Source organism: Astatotilapia calliptera, chromosome 8, assembly GCF_964374335.1.
Source record: "Astatotilapia calliptera chromosome 8, fAstCal68.1, whole genome shotgun sequence".
NCBI classification, from domain to species: Eukaryota; Metazoa; Chordata; class Actinopteri; order Cichliformes; family Cichlidae; genus Astatotilapia; species Astatotilapia calliptera.
This window is the reverse complement of record NC_137429.1, coordinates 15,706,028-15,725,172: the sequence shown is the minus strand read 5'-3', so window position 1 is coordinate 15,725,172 and position 19,145 is coordinate 15,706,028. Positions and strand designations below refer to the sequence as shown.

At 39.4% G+C, this 19,145-nt stretch overlaps 1 protein-coding gene across 1 annotated transcript; it reads left to right on the top strand.

Moving 5' to 3' along the window:
• Positions 1-1,228: 1,228 nt before the first annotated feature.
• LOC113019361 (alpha-tectorin-like) lies at positions 1,229-15,571 on the top strand. The gene is made up of 22 exons (XM_026163021.2): positions 1,229-1,395; positions 4,965-5,243; positions 5,344-5,439; positions 5,583-5,748; positions 5,999-6,399; positions 6,489-7,065; positions 7,157-7,740; positions 8,559-9,111; positions 9,204-9,802; positions 10,232-10,389; positions 10,617-11,017; positions 11,184-11,380; positions 11,559-11,954; positions 12,042-12,325; positions 12,583-12,860; positions 12,979-13,098; positions 13,235-13,419; positions 13,540-13,700; positions 13,985-14,236; positions 14,405-14,564; positions 14,667-14,769; positions 14,867-15,571. Exons 2-22 carry the CDS (start codon positions 5,031-5,033, stop codon positions 14,995-14,997), a joined length of 6,015 nt encoding a protein of 2,004 aa, XP_026018806.2. The 5' UTR covers positions 1,229-1,395; positions 4,965-5,030; the 3' UTR covers positions 14,998-15,571.
• The last annotated feature ends 3,574 nt before the right edge of the window (positions 15,572-19,145 follow it).

The window sequence follows — 19,145 nt, the reverse complement described above, 5'->3', positions numbered from 1 at the left end:
TGTGAGGATTCTCAGATTTGTATTCAAACACGTGCTTATTGTGATAGGCCATGTGAGTCCTCAGACAACAAGTAAGTGAAAGCTTTGATCACCTCTCTATAATTTATTAACATTCTCTTGGAGATCTATCTACTATCAAATAATATAAATAGTTAATCGATAATAGTTTGAGATTATACCAGTCGATAACAACAAAGACTACTTTGACAACTACTATAATCACTGTTTCCTAATTAAGTAGCTTTAAACTCATGATTTATGTATGTGAACTTGTATGTTTGTATTCATTTATATTTTTATCACAGGTGTGACACCAGGTGAGTCAACATACTTCTTTAATTAAAACTTAAGTTACTGAGTGCATACTTACAATATTGAGTAGCCTTAAATGTAATTCTTTCAAATGTATATATGTATTTATGTATCTATGTATTTATTTATCTGTCTGTTGTAGCAGGTCCTGTGACATCAGGTGAGTTAATATACTTCTTTAAATTATAACTTAAGTGAGCTTATTGCATTGTTGATTCCAACAATAAGCACCTTTAGAGGGAATCTTGTGTATTAGACACATATAGTGTCTTTACTTATTATTAGTATCAACTATATTACATTATATTTATATTATATAGCTGCCACTAGACAAGCATGTAAAAAGAAGTGAACAGAAAACACTAACAGTAATCCAAACTTTTTCCTCTGGCATCAAAATTTTAGCTGCACATGATTTTAATATAAGAGTTATCTCATCAGGTGGCTTTTTAGAATAATCAGATCTGAGGTCAGTCTGAGGCCACCACCTCCTTGTTGGCTGTTGTTTTTTAGTTCTATAGTGTATTGTTTTTGTGTTCTGATTTACTCTTCCTGCTATGACAGGCCAAAATGCTTTCAAAAGGATTTATTCTGGTTCTTCATGCTGTACAACCCCAATTCCAAAATAAAGTAATGGAATTGGAATCTAAACAACGATTTGCAAAGTGTTCCTTCATGTTTTCCTTTTTAGAATCACAGCTTTTATAAGATTTGTTGCTGCTATCAAATTTGAAATGAACCAATATATTTTTTTAATGGTACAGTTCTAAGTTCAAACTGTTTGTGTGTTTAATTTCAAATACATTGAAGTTTCTGAGTTTTGCAAATAACTTCAATGTGTTTTTAGTTACCTTTTTGACAGTAACTTTTTTGAAATTGGGGTTGTATTTATTAAGACACTGTATCTGTAGGATACAGTGTTTAAACTGCAGCATAATGGGGCAAATCCCCTTTTTACTCTTTTAAGGTACCCTCTATCCGATATCTGGAACAACAAGTGCTCGTTCAGACGATGGAAGTTCTCCTCTTATTGTCCTACAGCGTGCTTTCCTGTTTTTTGGACAGTCATATAATCAGATTTATGTAAGTAAAATATGTTTTGGAAAACTCAAACATCTTTGTTTTATACATCTGCATTTTAAATGCAGATGTATAAAATGTTCATTCTCCGGTTTACAAATCAGTTACAACCACAGAGCTGAATTGTACATGCTTAAAAAAGAAAATGAAAAGAAAAAGAAAAAGAAAAGAAAATTCACTGTTATGAAAGTAATAATGTATGTTCAATTTCAAAATTACTTGCCGACTTGTCATTTTCATCCAGTACCAAAATACATAAAAATAGTTGAATGCTTCTGTGTGGTGGAATGTAGGACCAATAATTACTTACAAGGAAAATGTAGCTGTACAGCAGTGATGATTTATCGTAGACTGCAAAAAAAGATGGCTGGATGTAGCTTTTGGGTCTGAAAGTGAAGTCAATGCTCGCAATATGTTCCTTAAATATATGTTTTTTCTAGTGACCACCAGGGGACAACTCACATAGTTTGACAAAGGCAGCTATTTAGTAAGAGTCCCACATGTTAATGTGTGCATATATACATATGTGTGCATCAGGTCACTCTTTGAACATCTTTCAGCTTTTGCCACGTGTGGAGACCAAACACTGTTTGGTATTTCTGCCACCTCTGCATATCCCCACATCAGGTAGCAAGTTAATGCAGGGTGTCATTCCTTTCCACCAAAAGCTTACTTTATGAATCACAATAGGTTACCAAATTGTTAGTGATTCTTAGTCACTATTAAAGACACTATTAAAGTGCTGTCAGAGTTTGTTGTTGCATACAGTTAATTATACATGACTGCAGTGCAAGATGGTGCGGCTTCCCCCTGTGGGGCGAGGGCACCTGGACCTGGGATATAGAGTATGGTTGGGGGTTGTGATTGTGTGTACAGTGTCCTTTAGTGTTTGTCTTCACGTTAGGTGAGTGCTGAGTATTGGTACGTGTGCATGAGGGAGGGAATGCATGTTTGTGTCTGTGTGTGCCTGTACGTCTGTGTCTCTATGTCAGGTCGGGACTTAGACTCCACCTCTCTGGGAAGGAGGCCTAGCTTTTTTCTTTTCCTTCCTCCCTTTCCTATCCCCCAGCCATGTCTGTCCCATCTTTAACAACTAAAAATATAATAAAATAAATAAATAACAACAACAAAGATGGATCAAATGGACCACTATGGCAGGGCCGTGATGATCCACTTGGTAAAGTAAATCTGTAGGGTATCTTTGTTGGCCTTCAGACAAAAATTTTGATGTCTAAAGAACCAAATGGGACAGGCAAAAAAAATAAAACTTCCGCCCCAAAAAGTTGTAATAAAGGTTAAACAAAAGAAAGAAAGAAAACTCCTAGTATTCTCTAGATAAAAATTAGACATTATTTCTGGTACACGTCTTTGAATTCTGTCTGTAGGAGACAAAGTTGGTTAAGTGAACCATTGTATTTACATTGATGAGTTCATGCGGTCACAAAAAAATTGACAGGGTATTGGTCTTCTGCATAGAACTTTGCGATCACCAGCTAATGATGAAATTTACTTCACCTGGGCACAAGCAGATCCTAATGCAGATCTGTAATGTTTATTTTAGGGTGGATCTACTTTCTCAGATAGACCCCTTTATCATCAGCTGGTTTATAACACATAGATAGTAGTGGTCAGAACTATCCGCTAAAGCTTTGCAGTGTGGCCATTTATCTTTTACATGCAATCTATGAGCAAAATCAGCTCAAACAATTTGCACTGTGTCACTAATAAGTAAAATTCCAGTTTTTGCCAAATTAGCTCATGTTTGTTCTGGGCATTGAACTAAAGCATTTTAACAGTAAGCAATCTCTTATACTGGAATATGGATGAGTCAGAAAACGAGCAATGGTATTTTATCTCCAGCTAACTAAACTAGTATAAATATGATAGGGGTGCAACAATACTCGTATCGATATTGAACCGTTCGATACAGTGCTTTCGGTTCGGTAGGCATATGTATCGAACAATACAAAATTTTAAATTTATTTTATCAACTTTCCTTCTGACGATGCTGTCTGTGTTGAGCGCTCAGTGGATCTGCGCTCGATAGTGCAGCCTAGGCGGAGTAGTCGAACGCAGATTCACTGAGCGCAGTGCAAGCTAGTGAGACAGAAGTTAAGCTCTCCTTGCAACATGGCAAATTGAACCTCCCCCACCCTCATTCAGATCTGGCGTTTGGAACTATTTTGGTTTTCATGTGACGTATGACCCTGAAGGTAAGCGCGTCATGGACTAAAGTAAAACAGTATGTTGGATGTGCCATGCAATGCTCAGTTACATTGGTGGGAACTAGTGCGTTAGCGCAGTTAGCTCGTTAACGTGTTGGCCGTCCAGCCCCACGCACGGGGCGATCCGCGGTAGCTCGTTAACAGAGATTTGCTGTGTTGTGGCGTTAACGTCATTTCAACGAGATTAACGCTGACAGCACTAGTGGGAACACAACGAATATGACTGCACATTTACTCCGACATCATCCTAGTGCAAAGACAAGTGGAAGCAGACAAAAACAACAAGCAGGCATGCTACAAACTTTACCCGAGTCATTTAGACAGCTGTTAGCACAGGATTCTCCTTATGGGGACCTGATATGTTTAATATGCTGCTGAGAATATAGCCCAGAAGAAGCGTATAGTATAGCTTTTATTTTGGAAAGAGCCATTTCTCTGTAATAAACTCTTTTCCAAAGATGAGTGATTTCTCGATCAGATAGATTTATTAATTTTTATTACTTTGTTGTTTCAGCAACATTAAATTTAAAAACTGTACTTTTAAGTTAAAATATATATTTATAATTTTAATAAATGACAAATTAAAAAGGCATGAACATTTTTTTTTGGATCGAAAAAATATCGAACCGTACCGTGAATTTTGTGTATCGTTGCACCCCTAAAATATGAGGAATGGCAAGCACAAAGCTAACATTATCTTCATAGTTGCAAACTAGGTATAGAGTACTTAAATATCAACTTATATTTTGAGATTTAATGTTTTTAATGAGTCAAAAGTATTTTGTTCATCTTTGTGAATCTGGCTCATTACCCCGTCAGTGAGTGATTATTGTTTCCTCTATTTATTTATACTACGCTACAGGTATAGTATAGGTTTGAATGGTACAATTTGATATCCCTGTGTTGGTGCTGTTCCTATATCATCATAATAATGCTCGTCCAGGGCCAACATCGCAACTGATCATGAGCATGTCTGCAAATTGAGTTCGCATTAGTCAAGAATCTGGCTAATGCTATTAAAAACTATCACTAGCAAATCAGCAAGTAACATAAATTTGGCCAACAGCAAACTTAACCCTGACAATGTATTTATTAAAATGTTTTTCCTTACATTACATACACATCCTTACATTTCCTTACAAAGACATAATATTACAACAACGTGACTGGTCAGTTGTAATATTGATCCTGGACCATAATTACTATGATGATGCAGGAACAAGACCAACACAGTGATATCAGATCCACCATTTTAATAACAAGTGATCAACACCTGTGTCTGAAGTGCCTACAGTTGATACCTAATTTATACTGGTTTTGACTTACAAGAATGTTTTTATTTTCTAGGTAAACCACAATGGGCATCTGACCTTTGATGCATCATGGTCTAGCTACACCCCGCAACTGTTTCCAATGTATGGATCCAGAGACATCATCGCTCCATTCTGGACAGATTTAGACAACAGAGGAAATGGTCAGATCTACTACAACCAATACACCAGCGGCAGTGTTCTCCAGCAAGCTACACAGGACATTAATCAATACTTTCCAGGACTCAATTTTAATGCAAACTGGGTCTTTGTTGCAACTTGGTATCAGGTGGCATATTATCCAACGAGTGGAACAGTAAGTCACCTCTTACTAAATTATGCAATCAATATGAAGCATAGGGTTATAATACCTATGAATATATATACTTTAAAAACAAGAAGTTGCTTTTTTTCAGCAAACAACAGTCCAAGCTGTCCTGATATCGGGTGGCCAGTACTCATTTGTGTTGATGAACTATGGGCAAATAGCCTACACAGCATATTCTATACAGGTTGGTACCATTTAAAATATAATATAGTAAAAACATATATTTTTAGTTTTTGTGGCCATCTCTTACTTTAAGTTAAATGCAGGGATATGTAAATACAAAATAACCATGCATTTATTTTTAACAGTGTGACATGTCATTTTCAGGCTGGATATGACACAGTCAATTCTGTTCACCATTTTTCCATCCCTGGATCATTCTCAGGAAACGCAACAGGACAGTTCTCAAATTTCCGTCTCAGCAGCAATGTCCATGTGCCCGGTCGCTGGGCCTTCAGGACAGACCATGGATCAAGAGGCTGTACTTTCAACAGTAAGATCTGAACTAGAGAACGATCATCATAGCCAGCTGATCAAAATTCTACGAGAATTCTATGAGAAGAATGTTATTATATTAAATGACAATCCCCCTCTCTAGCCCTTCATTTTTTGATCTTCACTCTGTGAAAACAATAAACAAAAATGAATCCTAAAATTTAAAAATGAACACTGTTTGAGTAGTAAGAATCTCTTCAAGTTGAAGTAAAAAAATGTAAAGTATTCATTTTTCTATTGTTTCAAAGGTTTACCAGTGCAGCTTGGTGATTCCTTCTGGAGTGACAGGACCTGTGCACAGAAGTGCACATGCACCTCAGCAGGCCTGCAGTGCCGCAACCAGCCGTGCTCCTTTTCACAGATCTGCCAGCAAACTTCCTTCCAGTTTTCTTGCCAGACAGTGCAGAGACGCACTTGCACCATAAGTGGTGATCCCCATTACTACACCTTTGATAACCGAGTGTTCCACTTTCAGGGCACTTGCACCTATGTTCTCTCTGAGCAATGTAATAGTGGACTGCCCTACTACAGAGTAGAAGGCAAAAATGAGCACAGAGGCAGTACTCAAGTCTCTTGGACACGACTGGTAAAAGTGCATGTCTACAATGACACAATTGAGCTTGTCAAAGGACGTCGTGGTCAGGCAAAGGTATGGAATAAGAATCAAGTTTAAACTTACGGTGATATGTGTTTGTGACATGTGTGTTTTACTCTTTCTGTATGCTGGTGTTTTTACAGGTTAATGGGAACTTTGCATCCACTCCATTCTCCCTTAGCAATGGCACCGTGCAAGTTTATGAGTCAGGTTTTTCTGTGGTCGTCAGCACTGACTTTGGTTTAGTGGTGTCTTATGACACAAATCATTATGTCCAGATCAGCTTGACCTACACTTATCAGAATACAACATGCGGTCTTTGTGGAAACTTCAACAATCAACCTCAAGATGACTTTCGCACACGCCAGGGCCAGCTTGTGAGCTCTGATGTGGTTTTTGCTAACAGCTGGAGAGCATCAGGGGATGATGAGCCTGGTTGTGAGGCACAGTGTGGAGGTCTGGCCTGTGCTGGCTGCACTGCACAACAGACAGCATTGTACAGCAACACTGACCACTGTGGTATCCTCAGCAGTAGTTCTGGACCTTTTGCTGCTTGCCATCAGCAACTTCCTCCACAGTCCTTTGCGGACAGTTGTCTGTATGATCTGTGTGTAGGAGGAGGGTACCGACCTATTCTCTGTCAAGCCCTAAGTGTGTATGCAAGTCAGTGTCAACAAAATAATATTCGGCTGCAAAGCTGGAGGAGAACCGGCTTTTGTGGTATATTAACACATTTTTAATAATTATTTCAAAATATAATTTTATTAAAATGCCACAGATGCTAAAATCTAATTTTTCCTCTTCTTTCTAGAAATCCCATGCCCAGCCAACAGCCACTTTGAGTCTGAAGGCACAGGATGTCCAGCTACTTGTCTCAATCCCAACTCCACCCACAACTGTCCTCTCCCTGTGCAAGAAAGCTGCATCTGTGATTCAGGCTACATCCTCAGTGGTGGGGTCTGCGTCCCTCATGCCGAGTGTGGCTGCAGCTTTGAGGGCCGTTACTACCGCTCTGGACAAACTGTAATACTAGATGAAAACTGTGGGAGACGTTGTAGCTGCAGTTATGGCTCCATGACTTGCAACTCTCATGGTTGTGGGCCATTTGAATCATGCAGGGTGGAGGATGGAGAAAGAGGATGCAGACCAAATAGCTATGAAACATGCTGGATCAGAGGCCCAGGGTCATATCAGACATTTGATGGACTGACATACCAATATCCTGGGGCGTGTCAATTGACACTTGCCAAAGTTATGGGACTGTCCAGTCACCCAAACTTCACGGTGACAGCAGAAAAAGTGCCAAGAAACCAGCAAGGCTTTTCCAATGTGCTAAAGTTTGAGGCAGAGGGGACACAGGTCTCAATTGAGATGGAAATAAACGGCAAAGTTCAGGTAAATGACAGAAATACATTTGAAAGTCATTGTAGATTAATGTGTCATAATGAAAGACACAAAAAAAAGTTGACACAAGCAGATAAGCTACTAATAATAGGGAATCATTAAGTAGAGATCACTCTGTACTTATGCGGACATTATTCTACATTGTTGTTTTCATTGTAAGCAGAATATTACACCAGAAAATCTGAAATAGGAAAGGTTACCTTTAAATACTGTCACTTAGCTTTGAGTTGCTTTTTTCCCCTATAAGAATGAATTCCTTTATAGTGTACCAAAATTATTCATTTTATATTCACTTTTACTTTTTAATTTAGTATGATGTTATTTAACTAACTATCAATTTGTCCTACTGATATACTCCTTCATTTAAACAGACCATCACATCACAGGCTGCCATATGATCATTATAGTATGACACTTTTATAGTACGACAGTATAGTAAATACAACAGATGTTGATTATAGTGGTGTATATTGAAGCATTTGAAACAATTGGCACTTTAAAGCATAATAAATTAAAACAGTCAGGATGTAAGATAGACAGAAAAGGCTGTTGCAGAGTTTTGGAGCTGCATTAAGGAAGACCAGTTAGCTCTAAGAGTCAATCTGGAAATTGTTACAAATAAAAATGATCTAATATAATAGCTCCAAACTGGTTGTTTGGTAAAAAAAAAAATTATCTACTACATTCTACAATAAGTACCAAGCTTAGGACTTATTGGGAAATGACAGATGGAAACATCATTAACAAAATGGTCTTTACTTAAAAGTGTTATTATAATTATTATGACTGACTATTTTAATGCCTTTTAGGTGGCTGGTCAGGTGATCAGGCTGCCTTTCAGTGCTGGGTCCAATGGAATCCAAATTTTCTACAGCAACCTGCGCAGTGTCATCATTCGCACCTCCTTTGGTGTAACTGTGCAGACAGTCTGGCCTCACTTTGTCCGTGTCACTGCTCCTGGTGTCTACAGCGGTTCACTGGGTGGACTCTGTGGTAACTACAATGGTCGTCCGCATGATGACTTCCGCACACCCAACGGTGTCCTGGTCAACAGTTCTCAGGACTTTGGAGACAGCTGGCGAGTTGGCTCTCTGGCTGCTCACTGTGTGGAAAGCAGAGGTCATGATCCTAGGACCGATTTTAATTCTAGTCAGTACTGTGGCATTCTCAGATCACCAGATGGGCCATTTGTACCCTGTTGGTCTGTGGTTGACCCAAGGCAGCAGGTGGATGTATGTGTGGAGATCATGAGGGGCTCTAACAATCCAGCATCAACTCTGTGTGACGTCCTACGAGATTATGCACTAATGTGTCAACAGAAGGGTGTTGCCTTAGGACAATGGAGAAATGCAACTGGCTGTGGTAAGCATTCAACTGTTTTTGAATTAATTCTAGCCACGATCTCCAAATGTTTAAAAATGCTTTCATATGTTAACCTGTTTGTTTTTCTCCAGCACTAACCTGCCCATCAAACAGCCATTATGAACTCTGTGGAAGCTCTTGTCCTTCTGCTTGCCCCAGCCTCTCTTTCCCCTTCACCTGTGATAGTGTGTGCCAGGAGGGCTGTCAGTGTAACAGTGGTTTTATCCTCAATGGTGACCAGTGTGTTCCACCAACATCTTGTGGATGCTATCATCAAGGACGCTATCGCGAAAGTGGTGAGCAGTTCTGGGATGGTGAACAATGTCAGAGCTTGTGTACCTGTAACGGAAATACAGGGAACGTCCACTGTACTCCCAACTCCTGTGGGCCCCAGGAGTCCTGCCGTGTGGTGGAGGGCGGGTTTGGCTGCCATCCCAACCCTTCTGGCACGTGCTCTGCCTCTGGAGACCCTCACTATTTCACCTTTGATCGTAAGGCTTATGACTTCCAAGGAACATGTCGCTATGTTCTGGTGACCCTTTGTAATGCCACTGATGAGCTGAATCAGTTTTCTGTGGAAGCTAAGAATGAGGCATTGAATGGGTTGCCAGTTTCAGTCACAGCAGAAGTTTTCGTGAATGTGTGGGGCTATCATGTGCACATGTCAAGATACAACAGGGGTATGGTAGAGGTGAGCGGAACTGTTTCTGAACAATTACTCATATTTTACATTATAAAAAGCAAAATTTAAAGCCACAGACAGTTACAGATGAACCTACCATGAGAGAGACCTCCACTTAACTGCAAAGTATTGTTAGAAAATGGACAACAAAAAATTGCTGTAAAGGAATGTTAAAGAGAAAGTAGTCTGGAAACTTCAATTTCTTCACTAGAGAGCCTCACTGAATTTATTTTTAACAATGAGCTATCACTTACACTTGTAGGGACAGTAATAAAAAATAACCAAATGTGAGAGACCCTTGGTAAATAATTGCCATGTGCTGTTGGTCATTGTGCTGCTATTACATTTGTTTAGTGCTGACATATGACTACGGATAAAGGGCATATGAATAAAATTAAATATTTTTGGCTTTCCTAAATTGTTCTTCCAATGTCTCAGGTAAATGGAATAACACAGAATGTACCAATTCTCTTGAATGGAAGTCGAGTATCTATCTTTGCCAGTGGATCTCGAACAATTGTCCGCACTGATTTTGGCTTAAGCGTCATATACGATGGATGGAGTACAGTTTCTATCACTGTGCCTCCAAATTACAGGTATCTGCCATTCATCTTCGCTCAAAATCAGCTGGTGTTGCAATTACTCACACACTCACACCTTTAAAAGTGTTCATAGTTGTGCACTACCACACTTTTATAACATAATTCGAATGTACAGGATTTTATTTGGCTCAGAATGGTCTTTTGGGGTGTCCCATAAGATTGATAATCCTCCCCACAGTAAAACCAATGAATCTGTTTTATCTTACTGTTCTCATCAAAAGGGGAAAAACATGTGGACTTTGTGGAAACTTCAATGGAAATTCAAATGATGACTTCTACACCCCATCTGGAATAACAGTCGCATCTCCAGATGAGTTTGGGAGAGCCTGGAAGGTCCCAGGAAACTACACCTGCAGTGATGGATGCGGCTCATCATGTCCGAGATGTCCCAATGAACAGCCCGCTAGAGATCAATGTGAGGTGATCCAGGCAGCTGATGGGCCCTTCAGTTTCTGCCACGAGGAGGTGGACCGTGCACCATATTTCAACGACTGTGTGTTTGACGTGTGTGTGGCAGGAAATCGAGGTCATGACCTCCTTTGCAGGGCTCTTGAAACATATGTTAGAGCCTGTCAGTCTGCTAATGTTCGAATCTACCCTTGGAGACAAAATACCACCTGCGGTGAGTGAACCTGCCATTGTGTTGCTGATATAGTATCAAGCACAAGAAAATAAAATGCTTCTTTTTTGTTGTTGTTTTTGTAAGTGTGTTGAAATATGGTGTCTAAGTTTCATGACTGTTTTTTTTAACCACCTGACATCCATCTTTTGCTTTCTTGATTTTTTAGCACTGGACTGTCCAGCCAACAGCCATTATGAGCTGTGTGGTACTGACTGTGGCCACACCTGTGCCAGCAGTAATGATACCACCTGTGAACGGGCTTGCTCTGAGGGATGTTTCTGTGACGAAGGCTACCGCAGGAGTGGAACCAGTTGTGTCCCAGTGGAACGCTGTGGCTGCCAGTATAATGGATTCTACTATAATGTAAGTTCTACAAAGAACCATAGAGCTATATAAAAGAGGGATATAGTTTAAAGGTTTTAATTGCATAAATGATTTGAGCAGATAATTAACAATGACAGCTTGGCAACAGTAAATACATGGTAGGCTTTACTATAAACTGCGGTTATTCTTCCTCTTTTTGTTACATTCTCTCACACAGGCTGGCGAGTCCTTCTGGACAGACGGTTGCTCACAGAGATGTGAATGTCACGCTCCAAATGACCTGCGATGTTCTGCCTCGTCTTGCACTCCTGCACAACAGTGCTCCATCAGAGACGGCCAGCTGGGCTGTTATGATGCCATGTCCACCTGCACAGTGTGGGGGGATCCACACTACATCACCTTTGATGGAGCAGTGGCTCATTTCCAGGGAACTTGCTCCTACATCATCACTGAGAGCACAAACCATGGCACCAATGAAACCCAGTTTCAGGTGATAGCCACCAACAATCACCGTGGAAACAACCGTGTGTCATTTGTGTCTGCAGTGGACATATACCTCTCAAACCATCCAGAAAGTGTGCACATCAGGATCGGACCCAATAAAAGAGTAACGGTAAATACTAAGCTTTCTATGTTTCGCTCATATGAACACCTTCACAGCAGGTACTTTGCATGTCTCTCATAACTCTTGTTCTTCTAGGTAAATGGTGGAGAAGTGTCTCTTCCCACCTCTGCAAGAACTTTAGCTCAGGTGGTAAGGGAAGGAAGCTACATAGTTGTCGATGCACTTGACCTGGCGGTCCAGTTTGATGGCCAGAGTACTTTGTTGGTAAGAATCGCCCAAAACCGTCAAAACAGAGTCACAGGTATGTGTGGAAACTTCAATGGCGACTCTGGGGATGACAAAGTCTCACCCAATGGCACACTGGCACAAAATGACAATGACTTTGGACAGAGCTGGAAGTCAACAAGAAGCCAACCAGGGTGAGCTGTTTGGAACTTCTTTAGGACATTCCAAAAATAGAGTCTTGTTGACCTTCATCAACTCATATAACATAATGTCTTGCTTTGAATGAGAAGATTTTATGGACATTTAAGGACAACAGCATATATATTACATCCCAGTAAAAATAATAAATGTACCGTTGTGTTGAGTGTGAATTGGGAGTGTAGATGTACAGGACATTTTACCAAAGTACACAAAATTTCCCAAAGTGTTAAACATATAATGTCTTTTCCAGATGTGGGTCTACTGATCAAAGAAGTGGTGATGGACTGAATGACTGCACCTTTAGAGAAGAATACTCCCAACTCTGCAGTGTCATCACCAACACCACCGGTCCATTCAGAGCCTGTCACCTGCACTCTGACCCCGAGCCATTTTTCACTTCCTGTGTCTATGACCTCTGCCTCTACACTCCAGCCAATGGCATGCTGTGTTCTGCTGTCTCAGCCTATGAGAAAACCTGCTCTGTTCTAGGGCTAGACATCCCTGACTGGCGCTCTGGTTTACTGTGTGGTAAGTTTGTGCTGGATAATTAAGTGATGTCTTTTTGATGTCTTTTGATAGAGCTTAACAGGTTTTTCTTGAAAGATTGGCTTTGTTTTATTGTACTCCTGTCACTCTTCTTCTGCAGAGGAGTCAGACCCATGTGAACAGCTGGACTGCACAGAGTACGAGTGGTGTGGTAAGAAGGACGGTGTCTATGGCTGCTTCTGTGATGAACACCATGACCGAGGCAACAGTGAAAGCTATGGTGAAGGAAGCTCCTATTTAAACCTTGTTTTATTTTTGGGTCATTGGCAATGGTACTGCAGTGCAGTTTGTACAAGAAAAATGGGATTTGTTAGTTATTTGTTTTCTTATTCTTCTTTTTAAACTTGTATTAACAGACTCAACCATCACTTGTGCCAGTAGTTCAGGCACCATGTCCGTGTCCCGTTGTCAGCTATTTGAGGCTGGCTTTCACTCTGATGCCCTCCATCTCCGAGATGAATCCTGCAATGGGACTCTTGAGTATGGTCGACTGGTTTTCCACTTTGACAATGACAACCATCTGTGTGGGACAGCACTCAGGGTACAGTTATAAAACCAAAATATTATGGATAGTCACTGTTATTATACATGTCATGTTTTGTCATTTATATTATAAATGACATCATATTCAATTTGTAATGTTTTGTTTTTTTAATTTTAGAGCAACGGAACACATTTCATGTATGAGAACATCGTCCAGGGTTTTGTGGATCCTCATGGAAGTCTTATCAGCCGCCAGAGGAGCATCAATCTGCGTTTCTGCTGCGAATACCCCCTGAATCAGGCCCTGTCTATGGCTGTGGGCATCAATCCTGTAGAAAGGTAACAATACATCTCCTATGCATTATATACAATACTTAGATTCGATTTTTATATATTCCAGTGTTTTATGTAATTAAATGTGCACTTCAGGCATCTTTTGGGAACTTATTTTGAAAGATAGTGCTTTAAGATCACAATACTGACAATGAGACAAAATAAAAACATGAAAATGAGAACGTCATTTTTGCCGCACATTAACATTACACTTTTTGATATTCATGCATGTTAATAATGTTCATCATTTAATAATGAACTCATTTGTAGTATTATTATGTTTTTTGTAGCATCATTAGGAAGAAGATTGCAACCGGTCAAGGACAGTACAGCATGAGAATGATCCCCTTCCAGGACCCTGGCTTCCGCTTCCCATTCAGGAGTGACACAAACATACAAATGGAAATAGATCAGAGGTTATATGTGGCGGTGAGAACAGAAGGAGTGGATCAAAGCCAGATCTCCACTATTTTGGACTCCTGCTGGGCCACACCAGTCAACATGCCAAATTACCCCGTCCGCTGGGATCTTATTACTGCAGAGTAAGAGCACGTTTGCAGTGTCACCTTGTCTTAGTATACTTTATTAAAAACTTGAAAGAATCAGACCCAGACAGACTTCTCCTCGGTTTTTCTCCAATTCTTCCTCATAATGAATTCTGCTGCTTTGCTTTATAATGTGGGATATTTAAACGTCTGCCTGTCTTCCAGGTGTCCCAATGAAGCCGATGGAACGGTAGAGCTGATTCAGAACGGCATCTCTACTGAGGCCCGATTCTCCTTCAGGATGTTCACTTTTACCAACTATTCATCCATTTACCTTCACTGCAATGTCCACCTGTGTCTTTTGAGACACAACAATTGCACAGCTGTACGTACCACTGTTTTAAATTCTTATTGGTTTTCATTTTTACCTAATAAATTTAAAAACTGTTAAATCTGCAGAAGCCTATAAACATTTTTTTTCTCTCAGCGCTGTTACCCGGGTTACCACAGGCGAGTTCGGAGGGATGCATCCTTCCATGACACTTCATCCATCTCACTTGGACCGCTTGTTTCAAGGCCAGGTAGCAGAGGTACATTGAAGCTCTCATGTCTCTTCACCTTGCACTCTTATTGATCACATAAAGTTCACGGATAAAGTAAATGTAAACTTTGGTTCTTCTCTTGCAGACCCAGTGATGCAATTAAACAGTGGCCAAAGCCAGGTGACACCTCTGCTGGCCCTGCTGGCCAGTTTGATCCTAGCCAGCATGCTGGTAACCCTGCTGGTCAAACGGTTTGCTCCCAAAATTCCAGTCTAGAAACTGCCAAAACTCTGGAGATCAAAAATGATCCATATTTTGAAAATCATTCATTATTCAGTTACTTCTAAATGGTATTTTTCATCTGAGTGTTGTCTTTGTCTTTCTTGAGGAGTGTTTCTTTAGTTGTGGTAAGGTTTGCAGTAAGTTGGCTTTAAATCTAAATGGGATAAAATATGTGTGATATTAAAGTTTTAACCTTCTTGTTGCATTCACTGTTTGTTGATAAGATTAACTTGTTCTTGGTTTCTGTGTGAGATTTTTATAATTAAATCTACATCATAATTAAAATAATGATGTATAATCAAGGGCAAATCAAGGATTAAATAAAGTATTTAGTGCACATATACTTGTCTCTCAGAAACGCAACCAACACTACTTTGGATTTACAAAATAAAGTGATAGTACAAAGTGAAGTACAATAAACTGGGTACCTACTGTTTGAGCTACAATTTAATATCATAACATGATTACTATTTTTGCTTCGTTTTATCAGTTGAAATAAAAGTTAATGAATAATCGCCTAAATGTATCACAAATCATTCATAATATGTAATAAAAATCTGATTATGAACAATGTCTATTTTTTTTTTATCTCCAGTAAGATCATACAGTAAAATGTGTTGCTGAATAAAGTCTCACTTAGTCATTCTGTTATTGAAGTAGAAGGCCAAGTTGATCTTTAGCACCCAGCTGCAACCCGCAATACTGTTATAGATTTTTATCCATGTTTATTTTTGGAGTAAAGGTATTTGTGCACAATATGCAATCTTTGCTGTCACAATTCCACAAATCAGTGACTCATCTGTTAAAACATTTGTGCTTATGATTCTAAATTGAGAGTAGGAATGATCACCCAAATAACATAGTTTTAATTGTTGCTCATTGATTGTTAAGCGCATCTGTGCTTGTTTGTTGCAAGCGTTACCTTTAAGACATTGTAGCTTAAACCTATTCGCTGGAACGTTCAAGACAATTTAATTACACAGCAAAGCAAGACAAGAGTAGGCAAAGTTGTTTTTGTTTCTCGTGCACGGGAGAGAACTGGACAAACGCCGTTCCTTCGCTTGACCCCAGTCGCTCTCGTCCGCTCCCCCGTAACACTGCTTTTTTATTGAGGTTACATGAATATACATAGGTTCATTAACATATGACGTCTACATACACACAAAGAGTACCTTGCCTGTGCGTTGTGTAAGTGTGTGTGTGGTCTGGAAGTCCAGCAGTTCATCTAAACAAAAGGCACTTAGAGTAAAACAGATATAGATGTGTTTGCTATACCATATATCAGCAAGAAAAGATAAAACCTTGCTCATGATCCCAAGAGGTGTGTGATCTATGCCAGAACACTCTGGAGAGGAGTGAACGCACCCCCCTCTTCATGCTACACAGAGTTGTTACAGACCTCCTAGGATGAGACATTCTTTCAATCTACAAATGATTATATACTTCTAAGCATATATGAGTAGATATTTCTAAGCATAAATGACAATCGACAATATAAACCTGACATAATGACCTATTTAAGAATAAGACGAGGCTTGGCTTGATAGCATTTATTATAAGACATTTTTCCTCCTTCCCTGCTCAACAAAAATTGGGCTGTCACCACAAATTCAGGCCACAAATTCTTACTATGGTTAATTATTAGAATCAAGAACTCATGAAGGAAAGGAAAATACCGGGAAAATCAACTTGGATTACAGTTACAGGAGTAAAAACATTAGACCCACCTGCTTAAATGATGCTTTGCCCATGAAGAGGTTTTGATTGTGGCATTCATAATACTTTAACAGAAAAGTAGCTGTGATTTGAAGGCAAGTTTCACAATGATTTATGTGAATCCACAGATCCATGTGAATATTGGGCAGTGTGTTTGCCTGACAAATTTCCTTTTACTTACTTTGTTCATTTACAACATGGTGATTATGTTTAACAGTTATCTGTCGCACTCTCTCGTGATATTTCCATGACGTGGCTAGCACATGCACTGGTGTTTGAAAAGTTGAACTTTTCTCAGGATTTCAACACAAGCACTGTAAGTGAAGCAACCAATGTCACGTTCAGTTTCTAATTGTCTTCCCCATGTGATGTTTTTGTGTAATGTATGTATGGTCGGAGGGTAAGATGGCGCCGCCATTGCGTGCAATAGGTCGGCAGCCTTAACATGAAATTTCCCACTCGTGGGACTAATAAAGGTATCTTATCTTATCTTAATTATATGAGTGCTGGAACTGTAGATGTGTAAATACTGCACTGGGTGAACTTTGACGGGAAGCCAGGAATTATTGGGTTGGGTGAAAGCCAACTTGATGGTGGAGTAATGAATAGGTTGAGCCTGCACACAGCTTTAAACCTGTTCTTACTCTAAGTAGGCTAATGCTGTGCAATAATTGCTGACCTAAATACATAAGAGAAACAATTATTATCCACATCCCATTGTCATCATTGCTGCCAGGACATTTCATGTTATTCCTATCAAAGCTATTGTTTATTCTGATAAATTGCAAAGATTATGTGATGATTATGATTACTATGTGATTGATATTAGTTTCATTTCTCAGTAAATGAAAATGAAAGAATGAAAGGAGGAATGTACCCAAAAGGAGCCGCGCAACCTGCACAAGGCCCACATTTTTGTTTTTTACTTATGGTATCTTGAATACTTGGATGAGTGACAAAACGTTTCTCCCACTGAAGACGCTACATCCAGATGAACAGAATCAACTTTTGGGCATTTACTTACCTGGATGATTGAGCATGTGTTACCGGCACCAGACCTAGGGGAATCTGGACCGGCAGCAAGCGGCACACAGGCTAGAGAGCACTGCGTAGCCAAGTATGAGCAAACTGTGGATTAATAGAGAGGACACCGAAGTTAGCGTCTTGCTCAGGCCGGAGCTCATTTATTTCTGCAATATATACACAATACAAATCACACTAGACCATGCATTCTTCCCATAAAATAACAGAGTTCATAAACAAAAATAAAGTTACAAATAGCATTCTCTCAAAAGTAAAATAAATACAAACTAAGTCAAAATAACTTTACATACTCACAACTTAAACAAAACATGGCTAAAGCATAACAACACCAAAATAACCCATCTCACATTCACACAACCTTTCCCCACACTCGCGCCATATACGCTATTACTTTTGAACATGGCGTCCCGTGAACGCAACACAACATGGCGGCAGACGACTGCAAACGTTGTTTCACCAACGAAAAGCTTTCCCCTTAACACATGTACTCAGTACTGCTTGGCTAACACTAAAACAAACACTACAACACATTTTCTGAAGTCGCAGGTTGCCATCGTCATAGCATATACTTATAGTGCTACGTAGCATTATAGCATTATGCAGATGACACAACAATACTCATTACAACATAATACCACAAAACAACATCAACACAATCATCTCAAAATATGGCCGAACAGTTGCTACTCAACTTACATGACATTAGGAACCAATTCGGTAACATAAAAGTTTGTATGTCAGTACCTACGGATTAATAGAGAGGACACCGAAGTTAGCGTACTGCTCAGACCGGAGCTCATTTATTTCTGAGCTGCGCATGCACAGATCCTATAGCTAGAGTCAGGGTTCATACGCCTTTTTCAAGGTCCCTTTTCAAGCTTTTCCAGCAACCCCCCCCCCCCCCCCGTCCCCTTACCAAAAAAAATAAATAAAAAAAAATAAAATAAAAATGCATGTTTCAATTCGCATCACCTCAGTAAGACCATGTAAAAAGACACCTTTGTTCCCGTTTTGTTAAGACATAGAAAAACACACCACACAAAAATACTGCAAAAGGAAACGGCCACCTTATATACATAGTGTATAAACTCAAAATGCACATTTCACTTAAAAATTAAGATGTGAAAATGTGAACAAATCAACTTGTTAGAGATATTCTTCTCCTTTTGGGGAAAAAAAAAAAAAGGAAAAAAAAAAAAGAAATAAGTCTTCTCATCAGATATTGATGCTTCTTTCCTGTGTGACAAAAAATAGGAGACAGATGTTTGTTTGTTGTTTGTTTTTTTAAGTTAATTCCCAATAAAACAGTTTTATTGCTAACTACATTGCTGTCTGTATTATTGCTGAAGTCCTAAATGATCACCTTTAAAGTGTTTGTGCTA

Excerpts from the sequence above, each read along its gene's own strand:
- LOC113019361 (XM_026163021.2), top strand. The coding sequence starts at position 5,031 with ATGTATGGATCCAGAGACATCATCGCTCCATTCTGGACAGATTTAGAC. Across the intron at positions 5,440-5,582 it reads ACACAGCATATTCTATACAG|GCTGGATATGACACAGTCAA; the intron begins GTTGGTACCATT and ends TGTCATTTTCAG. Across the intron at positions 13,420-13,539 it reads TGTGTGGGACAGCACTCAGG|AGCAACGGAACACATTTCAT; the intron begins GTACAGTTATAA and ends TTTTAATTTTAG.